The sequence below is a fragment of the Toxotes jaculatrix genome, chromosome 5, assembly GCF_017976425.1.
Source record: "Toxotes jaculatrix isolate fToxJac2 chromosome 5, fToxJac2.pri, whole genome shotgun sequence".
NCBI lineage: Eukaryota > Metazoa > Chordata > Actinopteri > Toxotidae > Toxotes > Toxotes jaculatrix.
The window spans coordinates 1,555,276-1,579,525 of NC_054398.1; the positions used below are offsets into that span (position 1 = coordinate 1,555,276).

At 44.9% G+C, this 24,250-nt stretch overlaps 3 protein-coding genes and 4 non-coding genes across 16 annotated transcripts in view; 6 read left to right on the forward strand and 1 right to left on the reverse strand.

Moving 5' to 3' along the window:
• LOC121181719 (zinc finger and SCAN domain-containing protein 31-like) overlaps positions 1-14,600 on the forward strand; it is a 35,801-nt gene extending 21,201 nt beyond the window's left edge. For 5 of the 10 annotated variants that reach the window (XM_041037820.1, XM_041037824.1, XM_041037826.1 and 2 more), the window contains 4 exons: positions 9,556-9,662; positions 9,934-11,678; positions 11,767-12,110; positions 13,118-14,600. In XM_041037820.1, coding sequence (XP_040893754.1) covers positions 11,819-12,110; positions 13,118-14,019 — 1,194 coding nt within the window. In that variant the 5' untranslated portion in view covers positions 9,556-9,662; positions 9,934-11,678; positions 11,767-11,818 and the 3' untranslated portion in view covers positions 14,020-14,600. The remainder of the gene's footprint in view (positions 1-9,555; positions 9,663-9,933; positions 11,679-11,766; positions 12,111-13,117) is intronic. The other 5 variants (XM_041037821.1, XM_041037823.1, XM_041037827.1 and 2 more) reach the window with 4 other exon arrangements.
• On the forward strand, positions 11,587-11,658 carry trnad-guc. The gene has a single exon. It is a non-coding gene; the product is annotated as a tRNA-Asp (tRNA).
• A 742-nt stretch (positions 14,601-15,342) lies between the features above and the next one.
• On the forward strand, positions 15,343-17,557 carry LOC121181722 (zinc finger protein 771-like). The gene is made up of 2 exons (XM_041037835.1): positions 15,343-15,596; positions 16,175-17,557. The coding sequence occupies exons 1-2, from the start codon at positions 15,404-15,406 to the stop codon at positions 17,002-17,004; spliced, it is 1,023 nt and encodes a 340-aa protein (XP_040893769.1). The 5' UTR covers positions 15,343-15,403; the 3' UTR covers positions 17,005-17,557.
• On the reverse strand, positions 17,514-21,109 carry LOC121181718 (zinc finger and SCAN domain-containing protein 22-like). The gene is made up of 4 exons (XM_041037819.1): positions 21,050-21,109; positions 20,637-20,832; positions 19,960-20,379; positions 17,514-19,693 (listed from the first exon to the last, which is right to left on the reverse strand). The coding sequence occupies exons 2-4, from the start codon at positions 20,806-20,808 to the stop codon at positions 18,531-18,533; spliced, it is 1,755 nt and encodes a 584-aa protein (XP_040893753.1). The 5' UTR covers positions 20,809-20,832; positions 21,050-21,109; the 3' UTR covers positions 17,514-18,530.
• A 517-nt stretch (positions 21,110-21,626) lies between these two features.
• On the forward strand, positions 21,627-21,698 carry trnad-guc. The gene has a single exon. It is a non-coding gene; the product is annotated as a tRNA-Asp (tRNA).
• Positions 21,699-22,572: 874 nt separating this feature from the next.
• trnad-guc lies at positions 22,573-22,644 on the forward strand. The gene has a single exon. It is a non-coding gene; the product is annotated as a tRNA-Asp (tRNA).
• Positions 22,645-22,905: 261 nt separating this feature from the next.
• On the forward strand, positions 22,906-22,977 carry trnad-guc. The gene has a single exon. It is a non-coding gene; the product is annotated as a tRNA-Asp (tRNA).
• The last annotated feature ends 1,273 nt before the right edge of the window (positions 22,978-24,250 follow it).

Consider the following 24,250-nt stretch of genomic DNA (forward strand, 5'->3'; position numbering starts at 1 on the left):
AGCCTGTTGTTGTGGGTTTACTGTAGCCGGACCGTATTGGTGAGTCATTTTCAGCTAAGCTAATGTAGCTAATGGCCGTAGCGTGCGTCGCTTCGTCACGCCGCGTGTGCGCGCGCTTGCTAGCTAATGTGCTACATTTTTTTTTTTTTTTTTTTTGCTAATGTGCTACATGCTAAATGCTATAATTTCTGCCGTGACGTGTTAACGGGGCGCGTGTTTCTCTGTTAACATGAGGAAAATGACTGTGAACCGTAGGCATGTTGCTTATTTTTCTAATTAATTTGGTATTTTTGAGTAGCTTGAATTCTGTGGATGTCACAGACTGAGCTGACGCTTGTATTATTGGTTTCATTTTAGTGAACTAATTCATGTGTTTACCTTTACTAGAGAATTTTTTTCCACAAAGTATTCTAACGCATAGTGCTCAACTTAAGTCCATCCCTGGGTCTGTTTTTCACCTTTCTGATTATCACACAGCACAGCATTTACCTCCATGAGCCTGGAAACTGGTCCACTACTCAGCTATCAGAGCTTACTTATGGTGCTCAGTCATGTTCATGGTGAAGTTTCTGTGTCTGTCCATATTTAAACTGTGTATTTTTTTTTTTTTTTTTCGTACACAGGTCTCTCTTGTGAAAGAGACCATGATCTTAATAATCAATAAATCATTTGGTTGAGGTTATGGAACACTTGGCATTTTAAAAAAGAAAAAAAAGTTTGAAGCAGGGAGCTTACCGTGGTCTCCTAAGTGTGTTGACCCGTCCGTCCACTGGACCTCCTGCCTACATGATCTTTGTTGCTCTATAGCAACATCAGCTGACTTCCTCCTTTTACTCCTGTCATAATTACTATGGCCACTAGAGGTCTTTGTCACTATGTCGTTCTGAGCACTTGCTGAAATGAGTGATCCTGTCGTTCTTCCTGAGAGTACAGTCTTAATGCCCTGCATTTTCCACAGCATTTGCATATGCCCGGGGTCGGCGCTGTGGTTAATTTAATGCAGAGCAGCAGTGTTAAATGCATTACTATAATTGGCAGTTGTGAGTGCGTTCATATTTTAGCCAGTGCGTGTCAGCTGCACATTCAGATGTGGTCTTCCTGTGGCCATCTGTCTCTCGGCAGCGAATGAGAACGAAGCGATGGAAGCTAACGTATGATCAGATGCTGCTGACCTGAACATTAAACTCATGTCCTGTGTTCTCTATTAGTCTTATTAATGTCTTTAAATCCACGTCTGTAACAGGGTGATATCTCTCCATCCCCTCCTCCGTCCCTCCCCCCTCATTCTCTACCCTCCCTTCTCTCTTCCTCCATCATTCCCGCCCTCTCTCCATTCATCTTTGCTTTGTACTGGTCCTCACATCAGGATCTGTAATGCAGTGATATCTCACCATCCCCTCTTCCTGCTGTAGGACTGTCACACAGCACATGCTATATGTTTGCTATATGGTTCTGAAAGGTGAAAATAAAATCCGGTCCTGCGTTGCAGCCCTGTCCACCTCAGATTATGTCCATACTGGATGATCCTGATCTTTGTGATTTACAGTCAGTGTCAGTGCAGGACGCAGTCAGGTTTTGCAGAATTGTCTAATATTGACATTCTTGTGTGTAGGAGTGAGCCGCCACGGTTGTGTGCTTAATCTGTTCTTGTTGTTTTTGATGCAGTGTGCTGCTTTTCTTACTGCTTTTCTGAATTTTGACACTAAATAGAAATATTGTTACTAATGAATGAAAAATCAAACAGATTTGTGTAAATTATTCAGTTAAAAACCAAAATACCAGTTTGGCTGTGCAGGAAACACATTTCCTGATTTGTTTCCAGTGATGGTCTGAGTGGTTCCTGCTTGCTTTGCACATCCTTCAGTACCACAACGTCTTGAAACTAAACTGGACTTCCAGGAAATTTGCTGTTCAAGGTTCCCAGAGGAAAACTCCTAATGATTTTGGTCACCCCCTGACCTTTGCACTGTGCCATCATCAGGCCAGAGTATCCCGTAAATCTAAGAAGCAGGTTTCACTAACGTCCACAGCCTTTAGTGGACGTTAGTCTCCATGGTGGCGATGATCATAAAAAGATCAAATAAAGACCACAGTTATGTATTAAGTCATTACTGTTTAAACTTTCTATCAGGTGGATTTAATGCCTTAGTTTCAGCTGTTTTCCAGGTTAGTTTGGTGGTGTTGTCCTGTTGCAAAGTTCATTTCCAAACTGAAAATAATTATTTATAATTAATTATTACCGAAAATTCAGTGCAGTGTCAGTGGGATTGTTGTTTCTTCTTTCCTGCTGTGACTTGTGTTATCCTCCATCATCATGTAATATCATCTCAAGACACTGCGCTGTAACAATTAACAGTTCCCTGTAACAACTAACAGTCCCTCTGCAACAATTAGCAGTTTGTACCAATAGATGATTTAGATGGTTGTGGAACTTGACAGTTCTCAGTTTACAGGTGTGTGTGCACATGTGTTCACATCATGACACACGGTGGTGAAGGAAATCCACCAAAGAACTCGTGTTTTTGATTGTAGCCATGAAGTGTGATTTAGACAGTTTATTAAGTGTTGACCTGACTCCAGACCCAAGGGACGTCTGGACCAGTTGAAAGTGATTCCCAGAGGCCACGCGGACAGTTATTTACACTCCTGTAAGATCAGTGTTGCTGATCTGGGAGGTGAGGCTGCACATACACCTGACACCTGATATACATGCTCGTAATTCTGTTCCTTTCTCATTTAATGGTTCTGAAAACAGCGGTGTGGAGTTGAGCAGAGCTCAGGGACGGAGCAGTTGAAGGCAAAGTGCAGCTCAAAGCGGAGGGCAGCGTTGGAATGCTAAGGCTGGGTTGTATATGAGATGAGCAGGGGACAGTGGGAGCACACTGAGGACAACTCCAGGGAAGGGCAGAGACCTGAAGTGACAGGGAATGTTAGCGACTGGAAACACAGGACACAGAGCAGAGTGAATGAATAACACTGTAGAAATGGACGTTTTACTAAATCTGTCAGTCAGTATTTTTTACCAAAACCTTTAGAGGCCAACGGTTATTTGTTTGAGTCTTGTCCACCGTGTGTCCACCGTGTGTCCTCTGTGTGTCCACCGTGTGTTCCTTCGTTCTCCGTCTGCCTTTTTCACCAATGTCTTATCATTTCAGTCGCTGCCACTCCCACCTGCCCTGCAGTTACCCCAGCCCTCCCCGCCGTTTCTGTCACCTGATTCCCCCACGCCCACCCGCTCACCTGTTCCCCTTTCCCTCACTGGCATCCCAGTGATCTCTGCCCCCCCCCCCCCCCCCCCCCCCCCCGGGTACCTTTTTAATAAATGTGAAGTTTTTGAATCGGTATCTCTGAGTAGTGCATTTGAGTCCTTCGTGTTCTGAGCTGTGACAAAAATAATATAAAAGAAAGGGACCTGCGGGCGAGCCGCTTCTTAGCATTTCCACCTGACTGTCACATGACTTGTGGAGAAAGCGGCATCGCTGTCATCAGAGAGCAGATCAGTATCCCTGCAATTACCGCTGCTGTCAGAGGTCTGCTTCATCTCTGCAAATGAAAGGGAGATTAATTCACTGGCACTCTCTGATGGACAGCAGCTGAAAGAGGAGACAGCATCCGCTTGACCCTGACTGACAGAAACACATGTCAACACTCTGCTCTCTGTCCTCCGCTCCTCCTCCACCTCCCCTCCTGCTTCTCCTCCATCTTCTTCTACCCCCCCATAACCCTCCGTTTCTATCACTTCCTCCTCTTTGTCCTCCTCCTTCTAGCATCTTCACTCCAGCCACCTCTGCCCCTTCCAACTTTTCCTCCAGTTCTACCTTCCTCCACCTCCACGTCCTCCCCCTCCTCCCCCTTATGTCTCAGAAGCAGAGTTTCTGTCTGATGCTGACAGCTAACAAGTAATTACAGGTAATCATCTAAATGGACAGTAATTACTTCAAGGAGGGAGGGGCTGCAGTTTGTCTTTACAATATTGTGAGTTGGTGCCTAGCCCTTGACTTGCTTTTGTAAGTCCTTAACCCAGCAGCAGCACACATACCTACATACACACATGGGTGTACACGCGCGCACGCACGCACACACACAACTTTGATTTTGTCACATTCAGGATTTTTTCTTTTAAATTGCATTCATTCAGAGGATGCAGGGGACACCAAATCTTTAGCACATATTCTCAGTCAGTACTCCACCTCCACCTCCACCCACATGCTGCATCTAACAAATTCCTGCTGTCTCTAAGAAGAGGTGATATCCTCTGTGTCTGTTCAAAGATGGCCTCTAGTGTGGAACGTGAATGTCCTCCCTGATCTGGCTCTGGTTGTCCATCACTTCTCGTCTTTGCTCTGTGTGTTTACTCCATGTTTCCATGACACTGATTGCTAAATTGGTGTGTTGGGTGTAGATGTCGTCCTTTTGTAATGTTATCTCAATCAATACTGCTGCCACGTTTCTTTGTTTTTTTTTTTGTTTCCTGTCCTGGGAACCACATGAATGTGATGCATTTTTTATTGACTGTTCTTGAATTAGTAAAGAAGAATTTACAGAGCAGATCCTGATGCATACTGGCTGAAAATATCTTACCCATGTTCAGCACCATCACAGTGAACCTGGCTGGTCACAGGTGCAAACGGAGGCAGATGGCTGACAGTACAGTTGGATCCAGGGTTCACTGTGGCAGTGTAGATTAAATCTCATTCTTTCTCTCATGGCTTGAGTTCAGTTTTCCTCAGTTAAGACTTTTAGCCCAGTTAACGATTGTTAGCAACAGCAACCCTGTTCGTACTGACACCACAGACATCATAACATTCACTTTAGTCCACTGTTAAGGGTTTGAAGAATAAAACCACTGTTGTGTGAAAATATCTTTAGCAGTGTCATCACTTCCTGATAAATACAGCGAGACTTATAAAGTCATTCATCGTGCAGAGCTGTCCACAGAAAATCAAGCCTCTCAGTTCAATGCTATTAATTATTATTATTATTATTTAAAGATGCTGTATTTCATGTCCAGATTTTATGTGTTATAATTAGAAATAATAATTTTAAGATCTATGAAATATGAGCCTTCTCAAGTCAAACTGACCCAGAGAAGTAATTTGATTATTGGTGTCCCATCTTTAAAAATGCAGGCAGGTTTTCAGTGTAATCACCAAGTCAACTGCTAACATCTTTTATGTGACATTAGTGTCTCTGATATGTCCTGAGCGAAAACACAATGAAACACGTTAAACTCCATGAACAGGAGCCACATGAGGTCAGATCGGACCATTAGTGTAGATTGCTGTCGTTTGGGATTTACATAGCATCATTTAGAAAATGAATATCATTCATGACAGTAACTGATGTATATCATGATGACAGACAGGGCTTTAAGAACTGAATCACCCGCGTTAGATTGGTTTTAATGTAACATGGTCAGCCTGTATGTTTCTGCAGGTGCATGTGCACAGAAAGATGACAGGAGAATATTCTCCCACAGTGATGTGGTGATTATTAAAAACAAGTGCACACTGTAACAAAACAAACAGTAAACTGTCACAAACAGAAAAGTACAAGGAAACTGCTGAGTGCGTTGTGACCATGTGATTTTAGTGATGTAACCCATGTGCACCCACAGCCAGCCGAGGCTTTTCTCCATGATGTTCCCTCAAAGCAACAACACGAACAAAGAAAAAAAGAATGAAAGAAAAAAATCAAAGTTTATCCAGATTAGCCGACCCACTTTATTTGGAGTGAGCACATCTGAGATGTCACTAATATATTTTCTTTGTCTTGTTCGGTCCTTTCACGTTGCAGCCCTGCTATCTTCTGCAGCTTCTTTCAGAGAAGCAGCTGGAGCAGTGTGCTGCCCGCTGCATCCATTCCCCTCTTTCAGGCTCGGAGCTGTCGTGCTCCTGACACTGAGAGCCATCACTCATCTTTAGAGCCGTGACATCTCCTGTCTCGGTGTGATGGGTGATCTCTCTTCTCGCTCTAATGACTATTATCTTTAATTCACAGAGTCTCAATTAACAGCTTACTGCAGGTCAGTGATTAACAATTAGCTGATAAAGACCCCGACACGCTAACAGGACCAGAGAAGGGGGGGGGGGGGGGGGGTTACTCCCAAAATGTTCAAACTGAATTTTTTTTTTTTTTTTTAATTCAGGATGTTTACAGGCAGAAAATTTAAGACCATTTCATGTGAGCGAAGTTTTAAGAATTTCATATTTGTTTTGATAGTTGGCTGCTGCGTGAATAACATGACGACGGTGCCTGAATCCTCCTTGATATCACTGATTATTCTGCATTAAGGTAAAAGTGGAATCTCTTCCTTGCTTGGTTTACACGGCTGCATTTGGCTTTGATTAAGGTCTGACTGTCAGCAGGTGTATTTAGTATCTGGAGTGTTACCGTACTGAGTGCTGCACACGTTTCAGACCACAGGAGAGCAGGCCACACTAACCTGATGTGCTGCTACAGACTGAAGGTAAAACACCATGTGTAATATTAAGGACCTGTAAGCTACATAAAGCTGATCACTTGTGAGATAAAGAATTGTTTTGCCTGTGTTGATGGTTGAAGTGTGATTCAGACAGACTCTGTATGGAACCACAGACCTGGTATGAACATCAGCCGAGCTGAGTGTTTGTACAGGTCTGTAGTACTGAACATGCATTTTATTTAGCCTCTGAATGCATTTACTGGCAGTCTGATGGGATATAACATTAGCTGCATGGCCAGATTCAGAGACTGGATCCTCTGATGCAAGAGACCCAGCAAAGTGAGGATCCAGAGCAGCCTCTTTCTCCCTGATCTGGATCATTGCCTGACCTTCATCTCTTTGTTCCTCCCTCCTTTTCTCTGTCCCCTTTAACTTTACCCAGGCCTTAGTTTTTCTGATCCAGGTCTTCCTTCTCCAGGAGACTCTGCCAGTGTTTGCTCTGTCTTTGTTCATGCGTGTTGTGACAGCAGTTCTGGGGAGTGCAGCGTGGAGTTACAACGGGAGTGGGTCCAGTGAGACTCTGGTACTACCCCACACACACACACACACACACACATGCTCACACAGAGCACAAAAAGACCCCACTATCCCCCTCCCCCTCTCTGTCACTACACCCACACACACAGTTAATAGCTGCTAAGAAATCACATTTGGTAAATTGCGTTGTGGCACTAACCTTTTCTCTAGTAATTAAATGAGTGAGGAGAGGAGGCCTGCCTTAATGAAGTCAGCAATTTACTATAACATTCACACGCGCAGACAGACACACATCTACCAGCAGGATTGGCTGGGGAGGATCAGCTTATGAAGTTTTTTTTTTTTTTTTTTAAGATTCTTTTTTTAATTTGTAAATAATGGAATTTGCATATTGTTTCAGATCCTAAGGATTTTCTTCATCATTAAACTCAACTGTGAGCTGTGCTGAGTTTCAAATCATCAACAGCCGGAGGAAATCTGAGGCCGTGGTGGTGGATGGGAGGGGGGGGGGGGGGAGTTTGGAGTCCGACACCCACTGACAATATGTTTGACTGACTTGTGAGAGTGATGTCACAGATCTTGATCTGATTACAGACTCCTGCAGATGAGTTTTAACAAAATCAGGTGTTGGTTCATGAGTTCCTGAGAGCACAGTGACAGCGTCACAGTGTGCTGACCCCAGAGGAGAGTCCAGAGGCAGAAAAGCAAACAGTTAAAGGAAGGAAGAACCAGCTGGTTCAGTACAGATGATCAGTGTTCATTCTGAGTGGCGTACCTGTCCCTGGCATCGAACAGCGACCTGTGTAAAACTGGCTTTAAAATGACGGAGACTGGAACCTCTCTCTCCAGCTCTCCACTGTCTTCTCTCTCTGGGTCAGTAGGCCTCCAGCTGCTCCAGCTGTCCCTCTGTCGGTGATGTGCATGTGTTCAGGGATTCAGTGTGTGTGTGTGTGTGTGTGTGTGCTGTATTGTGGGGTAATGGGTGGCATGCTTCAGTTGGTGTGGAACAGCTCAGCAGCTCCAGTCTGTTGTCAGCAGTAATAACACACTCGCCGTCCTCTTGTGTTATTGAGGCTCAGGCCTGGGGACAAACTGTAACAGGGGGGAAGAGCCTCTGTTATGTTGCTAATACATGTTTGACATAGACAACAACACTTGGTGTAATGTCCATATGTAAGGAGTGCGTGGACATGAGCTCTGTATCAGTCACATTCACACTGTCTCCAGCAGGATTCAGAGCATGTGGATGGTTGTATCTACGCCTGCACATATACTCTCTCTTTAATGTGAGCTGATGGAGCTTTTGCTTGCAGCAGCCACATCGTCTTCACACCAGTTTGTCGTGAGTTTCCACAAAACAGCAGTAAGTCGTGCGCTTTAATATCTCCAATGGTGAAAACTGCTGTTTGCATTGAGCTGCAGTAACAGCATCATCTTGTATTCAGTGTGATCCTCCGCCCCTTCATCAGCGTGCAGTCATCTTGTTGTGATCATTCCATTTTCTGGCCAATTTTTAATATTGGCTCTTTAATGTGTTGTACTTATTAAATACATCACATTTTTTTTGGACCAGTCTGAAGGATTTCCTCTCTGTAAATTCATCACCGGCTCGTGCAGCTGAAAACGACTCTGTTTGTAAAAGACCATTTCATTAACTTCATCCGTTTAGTTCAAAATTGAAAATCTAATTGGGAAATCTCTGTGATATCTGTGAGTAATGCATATGTGTGTGTGCGTATTGTGTGTGTGTGTGTGTGTGTGTGTGTGTGTGTGTATGTCCAGTGAATAAAAGAAAGCTTTTAATTGCATTGTTCTTTGATCAAGGCATGTTTATTAGTGGGTGAAAGTCCCATTAACCTTTCCATCGGCCCTGACATTTCCTCTCCTCCTAAATTGAGAATTAAAGACCATTGGAAAGTCATTAGTGAAATTTACTGCTTCTGTTGGCTGGTCAGCCATTAGAGAGGCTGCAGGACCACAGAACACTGTTCACAGTCCTCTGCCAAGTCACTTTTTTTTATTATTTAAAGGAGAAGTACGTGTAGACAAAAAGCTCTTCCTCCCAGAAGAGCCTTTATTTCTGTCAGGTATCTGACACAGAGGAGGATTACACCCTGTGCATTACATTATTTAGCTTCTCACACTGAGGAGAAGAAGAAGTTGGTGGGCTCCCAAACAGCAGAGCAGCAGCTGGTTGGACTCTTTGTCACGGACCATGGTCCTGCCACTTCCTGTGTGTGTCCGTTTGAGCTGCACGAGCCAGCAGACTCTCCCGGTGTGTCTGTGGGGTTATAGTCATAGTCCTGATGTTACAGTGCTGATGCTGAATACACAGATAACCAGAGGCCCGTGTGTTGTATTAACACCACAGTGTCTTTTAAAGCTGTGTTAGACATCCAGGGCGAATCAGCTTAGAGACAGCTACAACTCACAGATTAATACTTACAGTGTGAGACAGAGACAGGACTGGATGGACGGGATGGTCAGGCTGTCTGTCTGTGTCTGACGGCTCACAGAGCAGGAGAACACACACATATGTACAGCACTGTTATAAATGAAAGCAGAAAGTTGACTGTCTTCCACCTGTGTGTCAGGCGACTGTCTCCACCTTCATCATCTAAGCACCAAATGAGGGAATCGTCCCTCCAGTGGAGGTCCATGGACCGAGGCCACCCAAACAGCTGAGACATCGTTACACAGCGTAATTATTTTGACTGAATTGAATTGGACTGACTTCTTGTCCAGCTGCTTTCATTACTTGACGTGCATGTTGTTGTTGCTGCACGGTGTTTCAGGTATTTCCTGTGTCAGATCAGTGATGGGTTGATTTCACAGCATCCCCATGATTTTACATTGTCTTGTGTTAAGTGTGCAGACACAGACAAACCCTTCAGAGCACGTGTGTGAAACATGCTGGAGACATTTTTAATGGACTGTAAACGTCTTCCTCTCATTTCTCTCCTTGCACACAGAGACAGGGTGAGGACAGCAGAGCCTTAAAGAGGAAGACTAAAGGAGGACCTGACTGAAGCTGCCTCCTAGTGGTGATGTACTGGAACACACACACCCTCAGTGTCCTCTCAGCGTCTCAAACTCAGTAATGTTATCTGTCATGACACAGTACATACAGCGGGCTGATCTCTGTAGCATCCAGTTATACTCTGCAATAAAAATGCTTTTATTGTGGAGGAATTTTTCTGAAGAAAATATTTATGAAATCTATGGATTTTTTTTCCTATTAACAGTCAAGCTCAAGTTATATTTTACATTATGAGATTCTCAGTAATTATTCTCAGTTCTTACTGCTAATGCTCTATTAAAAAGGTAATGAGTGATATTATTACCTATCAATTTCCTTTAGGGGATCAATAAAGTATATCTATATGTTTTTCCTGCAGGATCCTCACACTAACAAAAGCACTGAGTTTACAACACAGAGTCAGAAGAGCAACAGATATTTTTATAGATTTCAGTTCCATGTTTTGATGTTTCCACTGTGGGTTTAAAACAAAGCTTCTAATAATTTACTTCACTTAATACATAAACGATCAGATTTATTTGCACACACAGTTTCTCCTAATTCCTGACAGTGAACAGGGAAGTTCCTCTTACACTCTTCTTCCATCGCTGCAGCTCAGAATAGCGAGCGGGGAGTTTGGGATGATGATTGGAAATAAAAAATACCCACAGATAAAAAATCCATTCAGCAAACGTGAGCATGCAGCTGCTCTTCTTCTCCTCTGTTCATGATAGATTATCTTATTCTATTCTAGTTCCAGTTCTAGCTGATACTGTTTACATTTCACATCAGTTTTTTCTGTATCTATCACGTAGACATGACACAGTAAACAGGGTCCTCTGGTGATGAAGACAGATCAGAATTTGATTCCACTAATGTGAGGTGGACCCTCAGCAGCATGAACCTGCCCCAGGACAGAGCCCCTGATCCTGTGAGAGACTTTCATCAGGCTCCCTGGGAACAAGGACCCTCCAGGAACCTTCCCCACCAAGTGCACTTTATAAACAGACCGTATGCTACTGCCACCAAGTGGCCGTTTATAGTCGGCACACCCAGGCGTCCAATGGCAGCTCCTTTGCACTGCCACTTTATGGTAGAAATAAGTCTGTTTAAAAACATACACAAGTACACAGATTAAATGTCAGTCCCAGTGCTGTTTGCAGCTTGGTGCTCTGTGTCTAGTGCAACATAAAGCAGCCCCCCAGTTTGGCTCTGGGAGGCAGACACCCTCTGCAGGTTAGGGTTAGGGTTAGAGCAGGATAGAAACTTTCCTCTTTGATAAAGCTTCTAGTTAGGGCTGAGGTGTGGAAGTCCCACTTCCGTTTCTTTCAACTTCACAACCTAGGATGCTCAGTAAAACACGTAGATATTTTATAGACAAATACGTCTGGTGTCCTAACCTGTGTGTGTGTCTGTGTGTCTGTCTGTCTGTGTGTGTCTGTGTGTGAAGGAAACCTGCTCTGTACATGGACGAATGGACACAAAACCAAGGTGAGCCCCCTGACAGGAAGTTAACAACAGGAGAAGTTAACAGCAGGAATGTCCATATAACTGCATATAACAGCGCCACTGGTCCGTTGCCAAGGAAAACCACGGTGCTGCAGCGTCCTCGTTAGTATAGTGGACAGTATCTCCGCCTGTCACGCGGAAGACCGGGGTTCGATTCCCCGACGGGGAGTTTCTTTTCTTTTTTAGGAGGTGTGTGTGTGTGTGTGTGTGTGTGTGTGTGTGTGTGTGTGTGTGTGTGTGTGTGTGTGTGTGTGTGTGTGTGTGTGTGTGTGTGTGTGTGTGTGTGTGGAGAGAGGTGCTGTGAGCAGAGGGAGGGAGGTGCTGCTGACATGCCAGCGGGAGGAGCGGCGGCAGCACCAGCAGGAGGAGGAGGAAGAAGCAGCGGCACAGGCGCAGCTGTTCACCGCTCGGTGGCCGGTTACTGCGGGAAAATGTCAACGATTCAAACGCTGAGAGCTTTTGTCAACCAGCGGCTGACTGCGGCCGTAGAGGAGATCTTCGGGCTGCTGGAAACAACCATTTCAAACTACGAAGAAGAGATCGATCGCCAGCGCAGACTGCTGCAGGATGTTGACCAGCCCGACGGCCTCAGAGACAAAGGTCCGTGCGAAGTTTCAGCGTGTGAGTGAATTCACCGGCTGGACTCTAACGCTGCTTTATCAGGTCGTAGCTTCACATGAGAGGCAGCGTGTCGGTGTGTTAGCATCCGGCCGTTAGCCTGCTGCAGCTGCGTTAGGTGAAACCACACTGAGGTCGGAAGTTGACGGATGCAGACCTTCATAATAAAAGTGTATGAAATGGGAATGAATGGCTCAGCATGCAGAAAGTACTGGGTTATATTACAGCGTTGGTTTGTAACACAAAACTATGCGTTTCTTGTCAAAGGGAACAGTTGAACCCCAGTGAAGCTAAAACAGTGATTGACATATTTTATTCTGAATTATTTTTTCAGGTATTATTTATGACCAAGCTTCCCCAGCTTTCCTCATGTGGATATTTTCTGATTTTATGGTTCTGTGAAACAATATCAGAGATACCTCTGTTTTCTCACCCAGGCTCAGGCAGGTCATCTAAGCCCAGGTGCTGAGGTCTGAGCTGCCCTGGCAGCAGTATGCCCTCCTCCAAGCTGCTGCTGATACACTGTTCTGGCCTCTGTTGGCATTTGCTGACTGTTTTGACATGTGCAGCTCCATGGTTTTGTACTGGTCCTTGCAGCCATAGGACCTGGTGGGTTTCTGGGGGACAGCATTTCAAATTTCACAACTGGGAGACATGTGGCTGCTCTCTCTTGTCTGCAGTGGAGATGTCAACTAATGAAGCCTGCAAAGAAACAACAGATTAGATTCAGCCTAGAAAAGGATATGTTGACCAAAAGAAACCAACCATGATTTCAGCAGAGTTCTCTGCCTGTCCTTGGCCTACTTCCTCTGCCTTTGTCCCTGCTTCTTCCATGTCCTCCTCCATGTCCTCCTCCTTGAACCCCAGGGAGGTTCTTGGAAGATTTATGAACCTTTGCCAGTAGAAGATCCCACAGTGCAGCATCCTGGGACATGAGCATGTGAAACGTGTTTGTTAGTTATCAAAGTATCATCTTGCTTTATATTGATAGCTGTTTTTCTGTGTTTCAGTTTTATCTCCAGGTGTCCAAAAACTGACTATCAGAAAAGAAGACCAGCAGGAGCGGAGGACCAGTCTGGGCTGGGAGGACGCAGAGGCTCCACACATTAAAGACGAGGAGGAAGAACTCTGTATCAGTCAGGATGCAGAGCAGCTTCAAGAACTGAGTGAGGCTGATATCACCAAGTTATCGTTCACTGATGTGTCTGTGAAGAGTGAGGATGATGAGGAGAAAGCTCAGTCCTCACTGCTTCAGCAGGGACAGACTGAGGAGGACAGAGAGGCAGAGCCTCCAGCCAGCAGCTCAGCTCCGCACATGGACCCAGAGACCGACAGCCGTCACCAGCTGCTGTCTTTATACTGTTGTGAGTCAGAGACTGAGGATAGCGATGACGACTGGAAGGAGACAGGAGAGCAAGAATTAGGTCCAGGCGCACTGAAAAGTACGAGCAGCGCCGATCACAAGAAGCCCCTCAGCCAGGAGAGGCCGTTCAGCTGCACCGTTTGTGACAAGAGATTCGGCTGCAAAGGAAATCTGCACGCTCACATGAGGAGCCACACGGGGGAGAAACCTTTCACCTGCACCGTCTGTAACAAAAGCTTCAGTGCAAAGGTCAATCTGAAGACTCACATGAGAAGTCACACAGGGGAGAAACCGTTCAGCTGCTCAGTGTGCAACAAAAGTTTCAGCCAGAAGAAGACGCTGGTTATACACCTGAGAAGTCACACGGGGGAGAGACCGTTCAGCTGCTCGTTCTGTGGGAAACGCTTTAGTGAGAAGGGAACTTTGAAGAGACACATTAGAGTTCACACAGGAGAGAAACCGTACAGCTGCAGCGCGTGTGGACGCAATTTTAGTTTGCTGTCACACGTTAAAAGCCATAAGTGTGCAGGGGCGAGCAGCAACAAGTGAAGCTGCACGGGTTATCGAAGCTCAGACCGCAAACGGCATCACACTGGTGTGGCCAGACACCGGACTGGTCAGCGCAGTGCATCACTGGATGACGTAACTTTGCCTTGTGGCAAAAGTCAAACTAGTAAACAGTTGGCTGATGTAAGCTGTCCTCCAATGTCTCAACTACAGGTAAGAGGAGGTGACTCTCTGTTCTGGAGCAAACATAAAGAATAGAAAAGTCAAATAACATGTAATACAGATGTTCCTCAGGAGTGTAACACAAAGTGATGAGTAAGAACAAACAGACCAAAGTCATCTGACAGAACCCTGCAACATGAATCAGCAACACTCCTCTGACAGCTGCTCTGTACTGCAGATAAAGGCCAGGTTACAAAGGGACTTTAGGTAGAAATGGAGTTATGGTGTAACCATAGTAACCAAACTAGTCACTACAACAAGTTTACACACGCTTGACAATATCATTGTGCTCTGTAAGAGACTGTGAATATTGACACATTAAGCAATTCAACCAAATGAATTAGAACTAGTTACAAGTGCAATTACTAATTAGTCTGTAAAAAGTTATTGAATGGCAATAAATGAACTTTGACCTAATGATAATTGACTGGTCTGTTTCATTACACTACATTTGTAAACAAACAGGAATGTACCTGCAGTTTATACAACACATACGTTTATATGAACAACATATATATGTATGAAATACACCCATATATGAAAAAAAATATATAATGTGCACAGAACCCAATTCCCAGCAGAATAAACATTTTTTGTTTAATAAAAAAAAGATGTATTCTAAAAATCATTTACATTCATTAACAGTATTTATTAATGATTATTAAGTCTGTATGTTTGCTGAAAAATGTCATTGCAGTGTTGGCAAGAAAACCTATAGGTGCTCTGAGTGTGGTAAAGCAGGCATGAGGAAGCACATGAGAGAACACACACAGTCAACAGCACAGTGTGGTCACACAGGAGAGGCACCACACAGCTGTACTGTGTGTGGGAAAAGATTTCAGTGGATGATAACTAGTGAGAACCATGAGTGTGTTGCTGAGACATGAAACTTCATGTTCATGTTGGGAATTAAAATTGACTCATAATAGTAATAATTCACCAGATAAGTGATAAGTGAAAATTGTGATGTCTGGTGAAACAGCAGGTCAGGAGACACATTTAGTGCATTAACAAAGGACTATTGTAGACACAAAGGTTTTTCTATACACGTGGGAAAAAAACTGAATAATCACTTGTTTGGAAAGATGAAGATTTATTCTGAAAGATACAGGCCGGAAGTCTCTCTGTCGACTTCCGTAACACGAAAGTCAGTGGTTTCAGCAGCAGCAGATATCGTGGAAGTGTCCGTGTGAGTAGTTTGAACATGTCTGCAGTGGAACTGTTGAGAGAGCTGGTGGACAGGCGTCTAACCGCGGCGGCTGAAGAGATAATCGGACTGTTCGAAAGAACCATAGCGGAGTATGAAGCGGAGCTGGGCCGCTCAGAGCGGGAAAACGAGCGGCAACGCAAACTGCTGGACGCCGTGTTCACGCCGGAAGTTCGGTTGCACAGAGCAGGTTGGTAGCAACTGTTAGCTTCACGGTATTTTACACCTGTTGTTTGTTCATTTGTTGATGTTTTAATGTCCGCCATTGATCGTTGGTGGTTCCCTGTGTCCAACACAAGCTCATACGTTTCTCCGTATTGTTTGTTAGTTATGTGACGAGGTTTCGTATTAGTGGTGATCTGATGTGATCTGGGGACTGAGACAGGGTGTGAAGAGGCAGTGATTGTGCACAGGGGGTAAAATGAAAGGGGTAGTTTGCTAAACAGCATAAGGGCTCTTAAGATAAAGGACAAAAGATAAGGTTTGGGGGCAGACGGTAGATGGGGGGCGGGTAGGGAGGGGAATGTGTGTGCGTCCGTCTATGAGAAGTGTTTGCGGTTTGTGTGACCGAGACTGGCAGGATGTTTACAGGTCGGTTCATCAGTTGTGCTTGAAGGGAGATGAGCTGCATAGGAATTTGATAGGAGCACAGCTGCTGAGCTGTTCTTCCAGGATTACTGTTCTTTGTGTGTTTGAGCCATGTTGAACATACAGCACACACACCTACTGTGTGTGTGTGTGTCTGCATTCATTTGCTTGTTATTTCAGTATTATCTGCAGATACCCAGCAGAGCCCAGAGCCCCCCCACATTAAAGAGGAGCAGGAGCAACTCTGGAGCAGTCAGGAAGGACAGCAGCTTCAAAGACCTGTCTCCGTGAAGAGTGAAGGTGATGAAGAGAAAGTTCAGTCCTCACAGCTTCATCACAGACAGACTGAGGAGGACAGAGAGGCAGAGCCTCCACCCAGCAGCTCAGCTCCTCAGGTGGAGGCAGACAGTGATGGACAGGGCTGTGGAGGATCAGAACCAAGCAGAGGATTAGATGTAGACAATCATCTACGACCTGTTAATGATGATGATGATGAGACTCCAGACTTCTGTGGACCAGCTGACAGCAGCGATGATGTCCGGAAGCAGAGGAGAGGGCGGCAGCAGAGCCAGACTAAGAGGTCTACAAAGTATGCACACTTAGTCGCACCGAAGAGAACGTACTCAGGAGAAAAAGCCTTTGTGTGTTTAGTCTGTAAGAAGCAGTTTAATTCTAGAAGCAGTGCCGTGCGACATCTCAGAACTCACACAGGGGAGAAACCCTTCGGCTGCCCCGTTTGCGGTAGAAAATTCTCATGGGCCACAGCTTTGGGAGTGCACATGAGAACCCACACCGGAGAGAGACCGTTCAGCTGCACGGTCTGTGGTAAGAAATTCACACTGAAAGGAAATGTGGCACAGCACATGACTCTCCACACAGGGGAGAAGGCTTTCGGCTGCGGTGTGTGTGGGAGAAGATACACCCGACAGTCAACTGTGAGATACCACAAGTGTGTTTCTGAGAGAGTAAATACAACTACAGGGCTGCAACGGAGAAACGGCCCAGTTTGAATTTCTCACCATCTGTGCAGGATTAAACCATCTCACATAGCTGGTGGATAGGGTTGGAAAATCATCAATGTATCTGAAATATGTGGTTAATAACACACAAGTAGTTTAATACCACAGGCGTTGTGTTTCGCCAGTTAAATGCTTTTAATGTGAAGGAGCAGCAGCAGGAAATGTTGGGTTTATGGCAGCATTACTCTGTTCAGTGGCTGGACTGTTCACTGTGGTTTCATTCAGAAGTAGATAGTAAATTAACACACAAAGATAAATGGAAATCTTTGAGACTGACACTGTAAGCACAGGGCAGTAACTATAATCCAAAGGCTCCTTCTCTTTTTAGAGGAACTGTCTCTTATTGTGTGTCTGTTATTGTGTTCTACGACACTTTTCAGTGATGCGTTATGTCCAACAGAAATTCTGTGTATAATCTTTTAGCAGCGTGTTCAGAGTCTGAATCCACAAACCAGACGGAACTGGAAACGTGAACTGTTTTTTCTAAACAACATCAGACTTTATTTTTTTAACAGTCACAGAGCAGCAATTGTTTAAGTTTTTTTTAACAGCAATAAAAAAGAAGTTCGATTATTTTGATGAGAGTTGTAAGTGTAGTTCTGTTGTGATGCCTTGTTTTAAATGAAACATGGCGGTTTGGTGTTTATCTGTGGTGCTCCTTGGAGCTCGTGGCCTGGTCTTTGTCCTGACACGCAGCGTGAGTTGTGGGACACGTGTGTGCCTTTCTACACTACGTCACTTCAGTTTGCCACAGCTGTTACCATCACCAGCCATCGGCCGCTCTGCTAGTTAGCATTAGCTACCTGGTAAGTAGAGACAGACTAAACTAGGTAGAATCCACACGACGTCCAGTCGACACTCAGCGGCTCCACTGTCCCAACAGAGGTGATGCCTCAACCAGTCACCACTTTTACTGTGGACGGACATGCATCAGCAGCCTTCAGACACTGTGTATATGTCTCCTGTGTGGGGAGGAGTCCCAGTAAACAGTTTGACTAAAATCACCAGCACAGTCACACAGAGGACATGTAAGACTTGTGTGGAAGGAGTGGAATTATCAGAGTGTACTGTCTCAGTTGTTTTTGTATTTATAGTTTGCTTCTTGTTCCAGCAGACACCACAGAGTGTATTTTCATTCTGTAATTCCAGTCATTTCTAACCGGTGGTTATTTTCTGGAAGCCTTCGTCCAGATGTTTCAGAATGATTCAACCTGTGCAGGAAGTGTTGAGTTTCATTAATATGAAAATGTTATGGCTAAAAAGAGAAGGTGAGAGCAGCAGAGTGGTTTGGACACCAACAGATAAACGGACATTATACAGATTTTATCAAAGCAACACAGAAACAGCTTCTTAGTACAATTAAAACAAGGACATCAGACATAAAGTCCTGTCCCTGACAGGCCCTGTCCACTATATGAGAACTTACTGTAATCTGCACTAACACAAACTGTGTTCAGCAGGATTCAGACGTGGCTGCATCACTAACTACAACACTGACTGGAGAGATTTCATTCTCCTCATGAGTGATGGGCCATGGTTACGCTGCTCTCAGCAGAACACTTATGGGTTTTCACCTGAGACTGATAATTAAATCTTCTTCCACAAACGGTGCAGTCGAACGGTTTCTCTCCCGTGTGAACTCTCATGTGCTTCTTCAGATTTCCTGTTTCGCTGTACCTCTTCCCGCAGACCGAGCAGCCAAATGGTTTCTCTCCTGTGTGAATCCTCATGTGTACGACCAGCGCTCCTCTGTGGGTAAACTTCTTTGTACAAAGCGGACAGCTGAAGGGTTTTTCCCCTGTGTGTATTCGTTCGTGCCGGCGCAGGTTCTCGTTCTGGCTGAATATTTTCCCACACGCGGAGCAGCTGAACGGTTTCTCCCCCGTGTGGACTCGAATGTGTCTGGTCAGATCTGTCTTTTCACTGAAACCTTTCCCGCAGATGGGACAGCCGAAGGGTTTCTCCCCTGTATGGACTCTCATGTGTCTCTTCAAATCTGCCTTTTCAGTGAAGGTCTTTTCACAGAAGATACAACTGAACGGTTTCTCCCCCGTGTGAAAACGGACGTGTCTCTTCAAATCAGATTTTTCACCAAAAGCTTTTCCACAGAGTGAACAACTAAAAGCTTTCCCTCCTGCGTCCGCTGCCATGTTCTGTGTGTTAGCAGCTGTTTTACCTCCACAGGGTTTCTCTGCTGGATAACAACCTTTCTGACCTGCAGTGTCCTCACTGTGGTGGAGAGTTACTGAGCCTGACTGAGGTTGACTCAGCTCTTGTGAATCATCACTGTTTTCAGTGTCATGAACAGAAGAATATGTCTCCTCATCACACTCTTGCAGTAAATCAGTGGCTGAACCAAAGTTCCCGGCTCCCTCTGATCCTCCACAGTCCTCTGTGTCAGCTCCTGTTTCCATCTGTTCATCAGTTTGTCTGTGGTGGATCTGTGAGGACTGAGCTGTCTCCTCATCCTCTTCACATTTCACAGGCACAGCAGTGAATGGGAACTTGTTGGTATCATCCCCCTCCGGTGATTGAAGCTGCTCTCCCTCCCGACTGCTCCAGAGTTCCTCCTGTTCCTCTTTAATCTGTGGGGGCTCTGGATCCTCCTGGTCCACACCAGTCCTCCACTCATGCTTCTCAGGGGGAACCTCTTGTTTTCTCGTCAGCAGATGTGCAACATCTATCAGGAAAAACAAAAACAGACTGGTTTAAACTCATAGCAACTGTGAGCATGTCCTCAAACCAGTCTCAGGGTTTCCTGTAGTAGATTCTTGAGGAGACGCTCAAGGATCATTCAACTTTTGTCAAATATAAAATCAAAAGTGAAATATACACCACACACTCAAAAAGTATATATATATATTATAATGATCATTTAGATCATCGCTATTTTGCCATTTCACTTATAAATGTAACAGATTACTTTCTGAAAACCCTTCTACAAACCTGTTGTGTTAATCTGGACCTCAAGCTTCACAGTATCCTGCAGCAGCTGATGCAGCCCTTCAATCTCTTTCTCATACTCTGCTAATGTTGTTTCAAACAGCCCAGATATGTCTTCAACAGCTGAGGTCAATCTCTGCTTCACCAACAGTCTCAGCTTCCTGCCTGATGCTGATTCTTCACCGTCCTCTCCTTCGACTTCAGCTTTTACCTGCTGCTCAGTTTGTCTGTGACGAAGCTGTGAGGACTGAGCTCTCCCTGCATCGCCTTCGCTCGTCACAGGCCCCTGAGGCTGCTCTCCCTCCTGCCGGCTCCAGAGTTCCTCCTGTTCCTCTTTAATACGCGTGGGATCTGGATCCACGCCGGGGCTCCACTCCTGCTGCTCAGGTGGAAGCTGTTCACCGATAATCACCTGCTGGACGTCTACAGCCAAAAAAAAACAAGTAGTTATGGTCTCAATAGCTAAAGGGCTGTTTCCATGATTGACAGCTGCCTCGACCTATCACACTTGACCATGTCCAGGGGTTAGGGTGAGTAATGGATTGAGATATATGATGATATCCTTATAGTGATGTAGGCGGCATCCCACCCATCAGTACACAATCTGGAAGGGCTGGTAATAATACTGTAATAACCTTTACTGTCCAGTCTGTGTGTGTGTGTGTGTGTGTATAACACACCTGCTCTGAGTGGGAGAAGCGTTGTGGTCCTGTGTTGTGCGTCTCCGTCCTCTCTGGAGGAACACGCGTCTCTGAGCCCTGCTATGCTTCTTTCAAACAGCCCCAGTATCTCCTCTGCAGCAGCAGCTTGTCTCTGATTCGCCAGAGCTCTCAGCATTTGGACTTTTGACATTTTAATGACAGAAAGTTTTCCCCTCTGTGTACACACACACACACACACACACACACACACACACACACACACACACACACACACACACACAGAGAGAGTTTAGGGTAATTCATCGTTAGGTATTTTACCCTGACATAATGCTAACTATGTGCGCATGTCTCCCCATACTATTCGTTTAATACTGACACGTTAGCCCCGCGTGCAGTCAGCAGGATAAGCTAACCTCCACCGGGGGACGTACCGGAGATAAAACATCCACAAACACGCGAAGCGGAGTCCACACCGGTTTATCCGGACACACTCCTCATTCCTGTAACAGCGTGAGACCGCCAGCGCTCAACGAGACTGCCGGATAACGGAACGACGCACCGGGGAAATTTCTTCTTCTTCTTCTTCTTTTGATGTATTTCCGGGAAAATGTAAAACTGCGAAGCACAATGCGGAAGAGCTTAATTCTGGTTATTCAAAATAAAAGTCTGTCAGGTTGAACTCAGCAAAGACCGATCATTATAAAAGTCTACTTCTCTTTAATGTTTGTCACTTTATTGTAAATGTTTGTGGCCCTGACAGGATCCTGCTGGCGGGTTCTGGTGTGATCCGATGAAGTTAACCTGCTTCGGGTTGGTCCTGCCCTGAGACAGCTGGATAACCCAGGAACCCGGCTTCATGGTACAGGGCCACACAGCGGGCTCGTGTTACAGGCTCCTCATTGCCTCATTCCCCAACATGAGATTCATCCAACATATTCTGCAGCGCAGTAAGTGTAGGAACGTGGGAACTCTACTGCATTGATAAGGCAGGAAGTGGTCTTACAGCAGTCCTCGTTAGTATAGTGGACAGTATCTCCGCCTGTCACGCGGAAGACCGGGGTTCGATTCCCCGACGGGGAGTGTTTCTATGTTTTCTATTGATCAGCAGCATCCAGCATGTTCTCACTGTCCAGCGGAGGTTTTGTGTAGAGTGTCACCTTCCCCTGTAAAAATAAATATATATGTTTATGGTAGAAATAAGTCTCTTTAAATACACACACACGTATACAGATTAAATGCAGGAATAAGCAAAATACCAAGCGTCTAATTAGAAAATGTCAGTTCCAGTGCTGTTTGCAGCTTTGTGCAACATAAAGCAGGCTTCAGCTGTCAGGCTCCTTTCCTGTGGGCCCATGGACCAGTTTGGCTCTGGGAGGCAGACACCCTCTGCAGGTTTAAGAGCAGGATCAAAACTTTCCTCTTTGATAAAGCTTCTAGTTAGGGTTGGTCCCACTTCCATTTCTTTCAACCTCACAACCTAGGATGCTCAGTAAAACACGTAGATATTTTGAAAAGACAAATATGTCTGGTGTCCTAACCTGTGTGTGTGTGTGTGTGTGTGTGTGTGTGTGTGTGTGTGTGTGTGTGTGTGTGTGTGTGTGTGTGTGTGTGTGTGTGTGTGTGTGAGAGAGAGAGAGAGAGAGAGAATTCTGAAGGAGCTGTCATGTCTTTGATGTGTCAACATTCCAGAATCTGATGCCACAGCTGGTGAAGGCAAAGCCACAGAAAACAGCAGAAACAAAATGATGAGAGAAACAGTTGGACTGGACAGATCAATGACTCAGACATTTCTTCAGGATTATTGATGAGTAAGAGAAGGAAACCTGCTCCGTACATGGACGAATGGACACAAAACCAAGGTGAGCAGCCTAGGAGTGAACAACAGGAATGTCCATATAACTGCATATAACAGCTCCACTGGGCCGTTCACGAGGAAAACAGCGGTGATACAACGTCCTCGTTAGTATAGTGGACAGTATCTCCGCCTGTCACGCGGAAGACCGGGGTTCGATTCCCCGACGGGGAGTTTCTTTATTTTTTTTTATTTTTTAGGAGAGTGTCACATTTCACTGTGTGTGTAACAACCGGAAGAAATATTATGTTCAAATATCTACAGATTGGTATGGCAGAAATAAGTCAACTTTCAAATACATATTAAACGTTTTCAGAATCCAGTTTTCTGAAGTACAGAGTCAAAGCTAGAAGTGATTTATCAATATCCTCCAGCAGTAAATGTAGGAACAGTGACACTACTGTGTTGAAAAGGCAGGAAGTGGTCTCACAGCAGTCCTCGTTAGTATAGTGGACAGTATCTCCGCCTGTCACGCGGAAGACCGGGGTTCGATTCCCCGACGGGGAGAGTTTCTATGTTTTCTACTGATCAACTTTGTTTTCACCGCAAAGCAAAGGAAATGCAGCAGATCTTTCAGAAGGAGCTGGACGACGTTTCCTGGGAGGTTCAGCCCTTTTAAACACACACACACACATATATATGTGATAGTGAATGTAAACATTAACATTTGCCATGTTAACATGTAACAATCAGTGTGAAGTGTGGAAAATATAATTTGTGTTATTTGAAGTTTGTCCACATGGAACTTGATCCTTTATTTGTCCATTATGTGTTAAAATATTCACCCACAAGCAAATGTTACTTTCACACATGAAAATTCACAGTAGGCAAACCCTTTGATGAATTTAGCCAGTATCACTCAATCACTGAACACATGAGAACCCACACTGGAGAGAAACCCTACAGCTGCTCGCTGTGTAACAAACGTTTCAACAGGACAGGAACTTGGATCACCCACACCAGGAGTCAGACTGGGGAGAAACCCTACAGCTGCTCGCTGTGTAACAAACGTTTCAACAGGACAGGAACTTGGATCACCCACACCAGGAGTCAGACTGGGGAGAAACCCTACAGCTGCTCGCTGTGTGGGAAAAAGTTTATTCATCAAGCGCACCTGAGAAATACCACTCGGCAGAGAGACCATCCAACCGCTCGATCCGTGGGAAACGACAAAGGACATCTGAAAAGACACATTAGACTGCACATGTGAGAGAAGCCATCTGGTTGTGAGGTTTGTTCAGGTTTATTCAGCAGACTCATAACCCACAAATCATATTCAATCTATAAAAAGTCTTATATTTAAATTTCAAGACAACCCGCCCCCTTAGATATTACTCCTTCCTCCAGCTCCAGCTTCTGCACACAAATCTGTTTTTATATCTTTACCATGAGCAGCAACACCAACATACAACATACAACTCTATTTACTTACATTTCAAGATGAACACTGTTAGTAACTACCTCCAGCACGTCTGACCTGTTCCAGGCCCCGCTCCCTGTGCACAAACTTACCAAACAGGCATCATTAAAAGGTGCTGCTACGATTAACACTTTAAGGAACAGTCCCTTAATACATCAGTATCTAACAGCAAACATAATTTAAGTAAATACATCTAATAAATCAAATGCATTAAATCTAACAGCACTGATAACAATGATTAGCAAACATGATCTCAGTTTAATGGAATAATGGTAATAACAGTATTTACACGTTGCATTATACCTAATAATTATTGACACTACAGTCAGTGGTTGGATGCAACAGACAACACAACCTCTC